We start from the raw sequence: 13,577 nt of genomic DNA, 5'->3' as shown, positions 1-13,577 counted from the left end.
TTGGATTGTAGGGCAAGTGCTGCTCATTCTCTGCATGAGTAATTCAGCAGGGCTTACTTCCATGTAAGATGCATGCTTGTAACTCAAACCACACTAAACACAGCGGAGCTTCACTCTAAAACACACAGTGAATTGCAGCTGATACTTACTACCCTGACAACCTGACTGCCCAGTCCTGTGCTCATTTACTGGGAGTAAGTGCCATGAAACTTAAGTGATATTTATTTCCTGGGACAGCTCAGCAGGTAGAGCACGAGACCCTTAAACTCAGGATTGTGGGTTCGAGGCCCATGTTGGGAAGACTAGATAACCCTTGTGGTCCCTTCGAACTCTGTGGTTCTGTGAGACATATGGCCCGGCTACACATGCTTCCCAAGAATAAAAACAAATGGGCTTTAGTTCCAAGTAACTACACACAGGATTACAGTGGGATTTACAGGGGCTCCCCGTTTGTGGAATGCTCTTCCAAGGAGGTTTGCCTGGTGCCTTCATTATACACCTTTAGGAGCCCACCAAAAACGTTCCTCTGTAGCCAATGCCCTTTTAAAATGTGTTGGGGAGAGGGGTTTATTGGCTGTTTCGGTTTTATTATGTATTTTGTGTTTTCATATTGTGGTTTTATAACCGCCCTGTGTTTTTTGTAACCGCCCTGAGACCTGCGGGTACAGGGCAGTCTAATAATAACAACAATCATCATTATCATTATTACAGCCGTGCTGAATCTGATCCTGCAACTATTTACGTACTTGGAAGTGAATTCTGCTGCATCCACGCAAGTGCTCATACTAGCACTTTTTCAAAAAGGCTTATTTGCCACGTGGGACTCGTCACGTGAGTGGGAGTCAGGCGCCGCTTGCGAAGCAATCTCTTTATTTAGCGGCTAGCATCACATGGGGGGGGGACCTTGCACTTAGTTCAACAAACCGCGTCTCCTCCGATTTTGCAATGCGGCCGCCTCTCCCTGAAAGCTCGTCTAGATGCTTTTCCTACGCTTTGAGGGCGAGGAGGCCAGGATCCCTCCCACCCAACGAGGCAAGGGCGGAGAGGCTGGTTGCTCCTGCTCGGTGCGCTCCTCCTCCTCCTCCTCGATCCTCTCCACCCCCTGCCGGTGGAACAAAATGGTTTGCTCCAAATTTCAGGGCTCCACCCCCCCACCCCAAGAAAAAAACACGCACAGACAGAGAGGACCAGGGGAAGCAGTTGCATGCCTGTGTGTGTGTCTCCTTTGCGTGCGCCTCGTTTCCTCCTGCGCTTCCTGGCGCACCGGGGTTTCGCACGCAGTCCGCCGATTCGCCGAGAGGCGCATGACGGGAAGCCCGGGGTTGGGCAGAGGAACCAGTTGCGAGGAGCAGCAACAAGATCAAGTGACTGGAGGCCTCTGTCCCTGCAACATCGGATCCAGTAAGTAGCATAACATGCATTTTATTTTACTTTATTTCCACGGAGGCCACGATTGGGGGGTTGGAATTGCGAAGTTTCCAGAGCTACCCGCCGCTTCTTCTTGGTGTGCGTTTCATCGTCTGGGCTGTTGTATCAATTGCAGTAAACTTCAGCGATCCGGTGGGGCTGGCATGGGTGCCAACTCCCTGGGGCTCTGGGTGCCCGAGCACCCACAAAATTCCCCACGAAGGGGCCGGGCACCCACAAAGTTTGGTGCCAGAGCCATGGCACCCACTTCCCTGGGCACCCACGGTCGCGGAGCCAAGCTGGCTGGTTGGTAGGTAGGGGCGGAGAGGGAGAGAAGGTTGTTATTGGGGGTTCTTCCCCCCGCCTTCCTTGCTGTTTCTTATATCTTCCTCCTAAGGGTGAATTTGGATCAGTAGGTTTGGAAGCAAGGCGAAGGCACGATGCGATTAACCGTTATTGGCCGGCCCTGCTCTCGAAAGCAAATCCCGGCGAGAACTTTGCTCTGTTTGTTTTCTCTCCGAAGGACGGTTTGGGAGGGTGAGATGCGATTTAAACCACAGCACCTCGCATGACCTCTCAGATCTGTGTTTTAGAAAGAGTAGTGGAACAACCAGAAACTGCGATGATGTTGTCTTTAGCTGATCTTTCTCCTGTAAGTGTTCCCTTTGCGTGACAAAATAACATGGCCTGGTCTAATTTTTGCTTGTTAGACAGGCGGTTCTCATGTATTACCAGGAACCCTGGTGAAAAGTAAAATGCTCTTTGTTTGCCATGTGCATGTTACAGTCTGAAATGCAGCAAGGTATTTCCTTTTCCTCAATTCATACCTATTTTGTTGAGGGGGCAATAGAAATAGAAATAGAAGCGCAATAGAAATGACAGGCTAGACACGGCATGAAGATGGATTGTGATGAGTGTTGTCCGCTGTGTGTTGCTAAAACTTTCTGAAGTTGTCTCCTCTTTCTTGACTTGCTCTCTCTTCTCTCCCCTTCTATGAAATCAGTAAGGGTCCCTAAACTCAACAAGGCTTCCTTATGAGTAACGTGCTCAATAGTTAAAGGACTAATTAAACTGAAACTGGAGAACATGAAAGGAAGGCACTTAAGGTAGAGTATTTCAATATGCACCTCCTGAAATAAGTAAGCCTGGAACCAAATAAACTGCCGGCTCAAAAAACAAAACAAAACCATGTCAGGGCTATCTTAAGGGCAAATGCATCATCACGAAACCATAAAATCATGGTCGTAAAACACTAAAATACTGAACAAGTGACCATTTGTTGGCATGGGATTCTTTGCCCATGATTAAGAGGCATGCAGTAGTTGCATGGGTCCTGAGGAGGGTGGAGTATTTGTAAGAAGGTTGGCAGAATTGTGCTCTTTTGTCAGATTATATTATAGGAAATGGGTCGCTGCTCAGTGACCCACTTGCATGTAGACATCCCCACCTTTGATCCCCGGCATCTCCAGGTTAAAAGGATCAGGTAGCAGGTGATGTGTGAAACTTCTGCCACGGCCCACTCAGAGGAGACGTTACTGGGCTGAATGGACAAATAGTCTGAAACTTGCTGTGATTTGTGGGGTGGAGAGGGACTCTTCAGCAGAACTGTTCAACATACTTCCTGCTTGGTTGTAGTCCTAGCTGCTCTTGCTTGTTCATCAGATATAAATAGGCTACAGCTGGGTTTTTTTGTTTTGTTTTTGCCAGACTTGGTAACTATTGTTTTCTATATGGTATTTAAACAAACACAGTAAAAGTTGTTTACTAATGCAGAAATCACAATTGAAAGAAGGACATCTGGTTAAAAAAAAAATTCTCAAGAAGGTTACAAACAGCGCTTGAAGCTTTTACGCAGATGCATTTTAAGCTATATTCAGTCAAGACCATAATCTGAATCACACTTGTGTGGATGTATGTAACAGCTTGCTAAATGAGGCCCCACACACCAAGGACTGGTAAAAAAAGCCCTTGCAGAAGAACACTTCAGTGCCCTTTACTTGTCAGTGACAAGTAATAATCATAATTATTTTTTTATATGCCGCCCATCTGATTGGGTCACCCCAGCCACTGATGGCTTCCAGCAAAATATAAAACACAATAAAACATCAAACATTAAAAACTCCCCTATACAGCACTGCCTTCGAATGTCTTCTAAAAGCCATATATATAGTTCATCTGATGAGTAAACCTATAGGCCGCACCAAGCAGATTCTCTTCTCTGCCCCTAAATCCTTTCCCTCTTCAGTTTGCCTCCTGGGATCCACATCGCAGCCAGTGGATTTAGATAAAAAGAAGTGTATGTTTGCATTACAGTGCAGGTGAATGCTGTAAAATAGGATACGGTTGGTGTCGCAACTTCTAAGCCTGCAAATTTCCAGCATATGGATTTGGGGCCATGTTGGCGGGGCCTTATGATGGGTGACAAGGAACCCCGTCATTGGCCCTGCCCTTGATGGATCCAGATGTTACCTGGAAGGAAGTGGACAGAGAATGTGAGAAAGCAAGTTAATTGTGGTGCTATTGCTAATGCGTGCATCATCGCTTGATTTCAAGTTGTTCAAGCTACTAGTGAGGCATGAGTGCATGTGTGTGCCTTGGCACACAAACATACATATAGCTTTTTATAGCTTTCCTCTTTGTTTTCCTCTGCAGATGGCAGCGTGTCTTGGGCCGCAGCTCAACCTAACGGCAGACGTTCAAGATCCTTGAGCAGACCTGACACGTGGGAGAGAACTTCCAGGGTGGGAAACACACCCTCACAAGTTCAGCTTTGTAGCGTGAACTGAAGAAATGGATCTTGAAACTGCTGGGCCGACACCCTCGTCCCTATTTTCATGGGATTACGTTTTGTGGGAAGTCCGTCTGAAGCTAGTGGCGGCCGGATTCTTCCTCTACTTGGGCGTGTTCTGCCTCTCGCACTGCCTGTCTTCATGGATGATAGCCACTTACCGCTCGTTGCCGGCGAAGGAGAAAGTCTTCTGGAACCTGGCTGCTACGCGAGGCGTGTTTGGCATCCAGAGTTGTGTCGCCGGCTTGTGGGCCTTGCTTCTGGATCCGGTTTTTCAAGCTGACAAGGTGTACTCCCAGCAGGAGTGGAGCTGGTTCAACTGCCTCATAGCCTCTGGCTTCTTCCTGCTCGAAAATGTAGCTGTTCACGTTTCCAACGTTGTCTTCAGGACATTTGACTTGTTCTTAGTCGTTCACCATTTCCTTGCCTTCGGTGGCTTTTTTGGTCTGGTCACCAACGTAAAGTCCGGGCACTACATACCCTTGATGGGAATGCTGCTGGAGATGAGTACGCCTTTCACTTGCATATCGTGGATGCTTTTAAAGGTGAGATGTTGGGTGCGCAAAGGTCTAAAACATGGGTAGGCAAACTAGGGGCCGGATCCGGCCCAATCGCCTTCTAAATCCAGCCCATGGGCAGTCCGAGAATCAGCGTGTTTTTACATGAGTAGAATGTGTCCTTTTATTTAAAATGCATCTCGGGGTTATTTGTGGGCCCTCCCTGGTGTTTTTACATGAGTGGAATGTGTGCTTTTATTTAAAATGCATCTCGGGGTTATTTGTGGGGCATAGGAATTCGTTCATTCCCCCTCCCCCCCAAAAAATAGTCCGCCCCCCACAAGGTCTGAGGGACAGTGGACCGGCCCCCTGCTGAAAAAAGTTTGCTGACCCCTGGTTTAAAACCACTGTCCTATTAATACCACCATCACAAACTGTGTTGCTCTGTCTTGTTGAGTGGAAGCCTTTGGGGGAAGGCAAGCCAGAGGTTTGGTGCCTCAGAAGAGCTCCGTCTGAGAAGCTTGGCCTGCCGAGGCCTGGAGGGGGCAAATGAGGCCTTTAATACCTTGCTCAGATAAACGCCGTCAGGTTTGCATCTTTTCTGGAGAGTAGTGATCTTAAAAGGTCCAGTCTCCTGGCCAGGGGCATTAAGAAAACCACCCTTTGTATATGATAACGGTCTAATATGCCGCCCAAGCTTCTAACTGAAAGCTGAAAGCTTTATGGCCCTCCTAGGAGTCTTCCCAGAAAATGTATTTTTATAAAAGAACAACAAAAACCTAGATTTTCAAATTTGTAACACTGATCTGTTGGCTGATCAGCTGTTGACTGTCTGGAGTTTCTTTACCGTATATATAATTTGTTACCAGGTTTTTCAAAACATTTTCACAATAACTTTCCAGTCAAAATAATTGCATTGTTTCATAAGTTCGCATCCCACCCTCACCTCCACAGTGTTTTTACTCAAACATTTTCTACTGCATTATATAATCATCGATTACAAAAAGTTTCTCTGTTACAATTATTTTATCATTTTTCCATCCGCTGCTTTTATCTCGAATCCTGCCCACAGTTTCATTTGACTGCAATATATATATATATTTAATAGTCCATGAAAGGCTTCCAGTATTCTATAAAAAGTTCATCGTTTTGATCTCTTTAATTTTGCTGTCAGCTTTTCCATATCTGCACAGTCCATTACTTACAAAAGCCCCTCCTCCTTTGTCTGAACCTTGTCTTCCTTCCATTTCTGTGCATATAATATTCTAGCTGTTATTGCCACATACGACAGTCGGGAGTTTCTTGCCTTCCTTTCCCAAAGACCATAGCCTTGGTTTCTGAGTGATTAATCTCTAGATTTTCCATATTTGCAATATTCACCAAGCTCACACTGTTACGTTTTTAGACCTACGCATATCACATATGGTTGGGATGCATTTTAGACTTTTCAGGCATCCTTTCTGGATGGAATTAGCTATAAACAGTGGAAAGTGACCATCATTTAAAACCAATATATGCTGCTGTTAGTGTAGGGCTCTCATGTTACGAAGATAGCAAATTCAAACTCTGTTCTCTACTTCGCTTGCGAAAATTCTGAACACGCTCACAAACTGAACAGCTGTTGGGAGAATCACTGGGATTAATTCCCTTTGGGGCCTTAATCTTGAGGGAAAGGCACTCTGCACCTGCTCAGGAGTACTCTCTCACCTATTAATCTTGTATTCCTTGCTCGACTTTTCAACTATTGCTTCCGATATTGGGTAGCTTGAGCATACTCGGGAATCAGGGGTTTGTGTCTCTTTTGCAGGAAATGCATGAGATCTTTTGATAAAGGGTGGTGTACAATTTGAATAAACAATAATAATACTGTTTTGTGTGTTGCCACCCATCAAAAATTAGAGGGAATGGCATGCTGATCACAGGGTGCTGTTTACAAACAAAGAAACCACGCCAGCATTCGAGTCAAAGGAACAATTAAACATGATCTTTCTCTTGCATACTCTTCAAAGTGGTCAGGTTGCCACTTGCTTAGAAACTGTGGCATGATCTTCTTACCATATAAAGAGGAAATGTGTACTAACAACCTATTTTGCTTTGTTGGAAATAGACACAGTCTGCAGTTTTGAAGCCTTGCAGCCCTGTGCAATCCAGTTTTAGCCAGGACTTATCTAGTGATCCTAAGATAAGTTAGCTTTAGGCCAGGCATAGGCAAACTCGGCCCTTCCGATGTTTTGGGACTACAACTCCCATCATCCCTAGCTAACAGGACCAGTGGTCAGGGAAGATGGGAATTGTAGTCCCAAAACAGCTGGAGGGCCGAGTTTGCCTATGCCTGCTTTAGGCAGTTCATGGAAGGCAAGTTTCCCTACCTCCTCTCTTCCAGCGACCCGCAGCCTCTGAAAAGGCATTTTGGATAGTGTTTTCGTTTAGGTTTTTTTTTAGGGGGGCCTTAATGATGGGAGGCCATTCTTTTCTTGTCCTGGAAAGAAAGTCTGGATGCAATTTGAGTCAAACAATCCAACATGCATCTTGGACAGCAGCCTATTAACAAGATAGAAAGCTGCTGAGTCAAAATACAACAACAATCTTTATTACGGTCCATAGACCCATCAATTCGTTACCAAGCGATACACAGCTGGGACACCCCGCCCTCAAACCACTCAGACATCTTACTCAAATTCAGAATAGGAAACATTAGTTCTTGTGACCACCGATAAAAACTTTGCCACTGCTAGAGTCAAAATACAAAATGTGCATGAGGACTTTGGATACATCTCCCCAAAGATGTTTGTTCAAAATATTTTCCCCAAGGACTTTCGATAATTGCGACACATTTTGGAAAAGGCTTATTGGTTGAAACGGATTTGTAACTGATTCTTCCATTGTCGATTGTCCTGTTTGTATGATTGTTTCCTTTTTGTGCATTTCTGAAATACATCACCGCTTCCCGCTTGTGGGTCTTCCTGCTGGTTGTGTTTTGATGTAGAGAGATTGCCATCTGTGGCAGAGAACAAGAAACCTTCCTTCTGTAAAGTTCTAGAGATAAAGTTCTAGGGAGCTGGGTATGTTTAGCCTGGAGAAGAGAAGGTTAAGGGGTGATATGATAGCCATGTTCAAATATATTAGAGGATGTCATATGGAGGAGTGTGAAAGATTGTTTTCTGCTGCTCCAGAGAAGCGGAGACGGAGCAATGGATTCAAACTACAAGAAAGAAGATTCCACCTAAACATTAGGAAGAACTTCCTGACAGTAAGAGCTGTTCGGCAGTGGAGTTTGCTGCCAAGGAGTGTGGTGGAGTCTCCTTCTTTGGAGGTCTTTAAGCGGAGGCTTGACGGCCATCTGTCAGGAATGCTTTGATGGTGTTTCCTGCTTGGCAGGGGGTTGGACTGGATGGCCCTTGTGGTCTCTTCCAACTCTATGATTCTATGATTCTAAAGTTGTCTTCAGCTTCAAGCCTTTTTTTCTTTTTGGACTTGGTTTAATGGAACCCGCTTATTCCATATTCAGGGACGCAACAAGCCAGGGACAATCTAGTAGCAGCTCTTTCTTTAACTCGCATTAAAAAGTTTAATTAAGGCAGACTGACCCAAATGCTGACTCTCTGTGTTTTTGAGTAAACATTCAATTACAGGCTCCTGCATTGGGAAGCTAGCTGTTCACTATAAGCGCTCAAGTTTCACTGCTGTGTTGGGACTTCGTGCAAATATCTCTCCTGTGTTCTTTTCTAATACTATAGGTTATCCCTAAGATCTGCAATGTAATGAGAATGGCTTGGCATGTGCATTGTATCCTTTCACCACCGAGAAACCAGTGCTTGAAATAAGCCAGGTGCATTTTTCACCTGACTACCGGCCTCTTTATGACCAAAGGAAGATGCCTGGGCAACTGACATCTCCACCATCTGGCGATCCATTCCTGGGGATCATTGGATCTTGGCTGTTTTCACACACTGGTTCATAATTTGTCCCCACAACCGGAATGAATTTCTGGGACCAAAATGCTTTTTCTGTGCAGCCTGAGCAGGAGCAGTGAACAGCATGGAATGCTGCAGCTTGTTTTCACTTACCCCACAGTTGTGAAGAATATTCTTACATTGTGAAACAATCAAGAAAAAGAGGAAGGAACAGGACACACACACACACCACATGTGGACAGTCCCTGGATCAAGTGACTTTTCTTTTAAGTTCTTGAAGCTCTTAACTTGAGCTCAAGGTTGTCATCTGAACTGGCCAGATGTTTAACTTAGAATTCATCACAGTCCGTTCATCCTTAGAAAAAATAAGATTTTAGAGCTGTCTTGCCCCCAAATGGGCAACTAGACATTCCATCCTGGCAACTGCCTCCTTGGGTTAAGGAGCCATTTGGCTCCTAGCTTATAGATCAGAGTTTCTTTTCTTTTTTCTTTTTTTGAAACTTTATTGAAATTCAGGTCCATACACATACAGACTTACAAATGATACAACTTACAAACTTACAAATAAATACAAACTAACACACAAATCCACTATATATTCCTATCTATTCGTTTACTCGTTCTAAATCGTCTTAAGCCAATCATACAAAAATAAACATAATATACAAACCAACCAACCAAACAAACAAGATTATCCTCTCCTTCCATAAGACTTCCACTTATCTTCATTTCGGGTTAACTAAGTTTTAATTAATTACTGCTTCTATTATCATAATGTCCTTTCCTAATACTTCCTCTTGTACAAATAATTTTTTATGAACAGTACAGAGTATTAGAAGTAGATCCAAGTTTTTAATGTGGGGCAATGTCTCTTCATGTAATCTCCAAATTTCTCCCAGCTTTGGTAGATATAGATCAGAGTTTCTAAGACACTGTGGAGGAACTCTTGTTGGTCTTCAGTATCCCCAGAGGCACCACACACCCTGATTGAGAAAGGTGCATGTCTTGGTACCAGCTCTTGGGAACTAGCTGTATTGCCGTTCTGAGATGCCCGTCATCTTCACGTTCCAGTCATCAGTCATTGCCCAAGCTTATTGCTTTCTATGCCAGCGTGTTTCTTCCTCTTGGAAGATGGCCGTTTAAAAGCCTCCAGGCATTTTAAAACAGTTGACTTCCAGGAAGTTTGGTGTGTAAATATCTATACAGTGGTACCTTGGTTCTCAAACTTAATCCGTTCTGGAAATCCGTTCCAAAACTAAAGCGTTCCCAAACCAAGGCGTGTTTTCCCATAGCAAGTAATGCGAAACGGATTAATCCGTTCCAGACTCTTAAAAACAACCCCTAAAGCAGCAAATTAACTTGAATTTTGCTATCTAATGAGACTATTGATCCATAAAATGAAAGCAATCAGTGTACTGTATAATAAAATACTGTATAATAAGATTAAAAAAAACCTATAAAATAAATAAGACAGTATTGTAGATGATAAAAATTTAAATTAGTGGGTTTTTTTTTTCTTACCTGCACTGCTGATAGTCATTGTTTGGATGGGGGGCTTTTATCCATTTCCGCAGTCACACAATCAATCAATCAGTAGCTGAACTGGGTTCCACACAGTTCACAAAAATAAATTAAGCAAAAAAGCCTCAAAAACGCAAAATAAATAGCAAAAACAAAAGCACCAAACTTAATCCATTCCGGAACTCCGTTTGACTTCCGAAATGTTCAAAAACCAAGGCGCAGCTTCTGATTGGTGCAGGTGCCCCAGAAACGCTAGCCAACAGCCTCATTGGACGTTCAGCTTCCGAAAACACTTACCTCTGGGTTTTCGGTGTTTGGGAACCAAGGCACCACTGTGCTGGCAAACTCTGCACGTGTTATTGGTGGTGTTTTGAATATCACTCCCATGAAAAGCATGCATTATATAGAGAGTCTTAACTTTTCATTTTCTTCTCTTCCAGGTCGGCTTGGCGAACACTCCCTTTTGGAAGGCAAACCAGTGGCTGATGATCCACATGTTTCATTGCCGCATGATCCTCACCTACCACATGTGGTGGGTGTGTATTTCTAACTGGAACGCTGTTGTGGAGAACCTTGGTCTCCTGCATTTTGCTGTCGTGTTCACAGGGATGAGCGCCGTCACCGTAATACTTAACCCCTACTGGACATACAAAAAGACTCAGCAGCTCCTCTGCCCCGTGGACTGGAACTTTGCCAACAGAACGATGGAAAACGGCTCGTCCCCCAAACCCAACGGGGACGTGTTGCAGAAGAAAGGGTTGTGACGGCAACATTATTGGGCCTCTTTGGGAACCGATTCAAAAAAAAAATAATGGCCAGGTGGAGGTAGCTCGGGTAGACAGGATCGCGAAGCTTCAGGGTTTTTTTTTTGAGTTAAGGGATCTGAAACGTATTTATTACTAGTCCGCAGTTTTCTTATCAGTATTCTTAATCAAACAACTGTGACGTTGCAAATTGGGTTTAAATATCTGTCTTGCACATCTGCATACTTCAAGAAAAGTAGACGGGAGAACTGAATGCGAGAAAAAGCAGGAGAGGAGTTGGCTGTGTTCCAGACTAGTTTGGGGGACCAGCCTTCCATTTCTAGAGCTGCCTCAAGCACATTCTGGTTGTCTCCAAAATGTCACCAGGGACATGTTTGCAGAAGCACCCCCATCTTTCTAGACTCGCTCTTCGTTTTACATAGACATGCTGAGCTCTCTTTCATTAGTCGGTGCTCATAGCCTTAAACCTCTGCTTGCAAATAATGTTGAACATTATAACCTACTGTATTTTTTATTTAAAAAAAATAGAAGAGGAGAGGTGTAGACCAGGTGGAGCAATGTGATTTGCTCGCCGTAGACACCAGAAAAGTGCGAGAGGCAACACTAGTGCAAAGAGCACGGCTGGGCAACTCTAGAATAGCCAAATCATCAAAACGGATAGTTTGATGATTCAGAATGCCAGGGTTGGTATTACAGGTTTCGTTCCTTATGGCACCATACATGCACAAACATGCCCATTTGCCGTCACAGGCAGTGAGTTTAATTGACTCTGAGATGCACAGTCACCTTCGTGTAGCATGAACCAGCCTTCCCCCCCAACCTGGAGATTTCCAGATCTTTTTGGATTCCCAACTCCCAAATGATGGTGAGAGTTTTAGTCCAGAATACCTGAGGGTAGGCTGCTGTAAACCTTTGGCACCTCTTTCAGAGCAGTCCTGACCCCTATTTTACACTGCACTTTGGGGGGGGTGTATGTGTGTAGCCTGAGTGCAGACCCCTCTGCGCTCAGGCCACAAAACATGCCCGCTGCTGGCACCCCTGCCCCTGGAAACCCCCCAAATGGAACAGGGCTGATCCAGTCCTCCTGAGCTGGTCTTGCCACCATTTGGCAACAGTGTCAGGCCCGATCTGTCTCCTTGCTGCTGTACCAGCCTGGAGCCGATGCAGGGATTGGCCTGATCTTCATGCCTCTCCTGCTTCTATTGCTGCCATGACCAGCTGGGCTCAGAGGCCTCAGTAGCTCCAGTGCACCCCAGAGAGGTTTAGATTTCATCTTTTAAAACTTGTGTCGCATTTAACAGATAGGGGCAGAAAGTAGATTTTGGATCTCTTGGCCAGTTTCCAATAGCTCCCCAACTGGTTGCTAGGAATTTAGCGATGAATACTCTAGTGGCAGGCATCCCCAAACGTGGCCCTCCACGTTGAACTTGCCCTATGGGGCTCACTTAATTAGTACTGCCTTAACTGATAAAAGCCCTTGGCTTCGTAAATTTAAACCACAGTTAAAAGACTATAATATATATTTAAAATCCTGTTTATAACGTCAAGAACTCTATCCTTCTCAACCCTATCCCCTTCAGGTGTCAGGTATTAAGATGCTTCTGAAAAGGTACCAACAGTTTTTGAAAGGTCCAAGAGGAAAGCCGTCCTTTTAACTTTTCCCACAGTGTAAATGTTGTGAATCGTTTTGTTTTTTTCAAAAGGTTGCAGGAAACTTATTCAAAGAATCCGTATTCCAGCAGAAAGTTGTGGAACGCTGACACCTGGTGGCCATAGCGATGTATAGTTTGCTTGTTTTGGCAAGCAGAATACAGTGGTACCTCGGTTTAAGTACTCAATTGGTTCTGGGGAGCCATTTGCTCCCCGAAAAGCACTTAATCTGAGTGCCTCTTTCGTGCGTGCGCGAAGCGCCGATTGCTTCTGCGCATGCGTGTGCCGCAGAACCCGGAAGTAAACACTTCCGGGTCTGCGGAGCACTCAAACCGAAAGTACTCAAACCGCAGCAGACTTAATCCGAGGTATGACTGTATATACAATCAGCAAAGGATATTATTGCATGGAGACAGTTTACCTATCCTTGCCTGTGAGCTAAGTCCAACTGAACTCAGTGGGACTTACATCTGAGTAGACAGGATTGCACTGAAAGCATGCTCATTGATTTGTTTTTATTTATTTTGAGTGCATAATTCTTCCTACTATGTAGCTTTGCATTCCAACCGGTGCTGCAGAGGTTTAAGGGAAACGAGGTTTTTCCATTCACTAATGCATATTGATGGAACTGTTGGTGGAAAATTACGATGAAGGAAACTGTTAAATACAGGGTTTTTTTCTCCCTCTCCTCTGCTCCCTCTTCCCTTGGTAAATAGACATTAATGTACAGTTGTGAAGGTCCAGTTCAGAGAAATCTACAGCCAGGGTGCTGGTATGTACTTGGGTGGAGTAATAGCAGCGAGGGAGCACATTTTGGTAGTATAAATGCAACCATAGAAAATTAGCATTGGGAACTCACAGCATGGTGTTTAATAGCAATTTCCCATCCATTGATAGATGGGAGCATCTGTTCACAGAAGTCTTCCCAGGGTTGAAAGGGTCCTTTCGCGACCAGAGCAGAAGCTTTGGATCCAACACACAATATATTGTTGTTCTTGTTTAAAGGTACCGGTTACCTTCTACTGTTGCAATGTCA

The 13,577-nt window shown here is 44.5% G+C and overlaps 1 protein-coding gene across 2 annotated transcripts; it reads left to right on the top strand.

Annotated features, from left to right (window-relative positions):
- The first annotated feature begins 1,004 nt into the window (after nucleotides 1-1,004).
- Nucleotides 1,005-13,227, top strand: CLN8 (CLN8 transmembrane ER and ERGIC protein). Of its 2 annotated transcripts, XM_035109944.2 has the most exons (4): nucleotides 1,005-1,401; nucleotides 2,411-2,513; nucleotides 4,060-4,740; nucleotides 10,568-13,227. In XM_035109944.2, the coding sequence occupies exons 3-4, from the start codon at nucleotides 4,198-4,200 to the stop codon at nucleotides 10,889-10,891; spliced, it is 867 nt and encodes a 288-aa protein (XP_034965835.1). In that variant the 5' UTR covers nucleotides 1,005-1,401; nucleotides 2,411-2,513; nucleotides 4,060-4,197; the 3' UTR covers nucleotides 10,892-13,227. The 2 variants fall into 2 exon arrangements, with proteins under 2 accessions (XP_034965835.1, XP_034965834.1); XM_035109943.2 differs by lacking the exon at nucleotides 2,411-2,513.
- Nucleotides 13,228-13,577: the final 350 nt, after the last annotated feature.

Source organism: Zootoca vivipara, chromosome 3, assembly GCF_963506605.1.
Source record: "Zootoca vivipara chromosome 3, rZooViv1.1, whole genome shotgun sequence".
In the NCBI taxonomy this organism is placed as follows: domain Eukaryota; kingdom Metazoa; phylum Chordata; class Lepidosauria; order Squamata; family Lacertidae; genus Zootoca; species Zootoca vivipara.
Note: the sequence above shows the minus strand (reverse complement) of the source record. Positions and strands in the feature narration are given on the sequence as shown.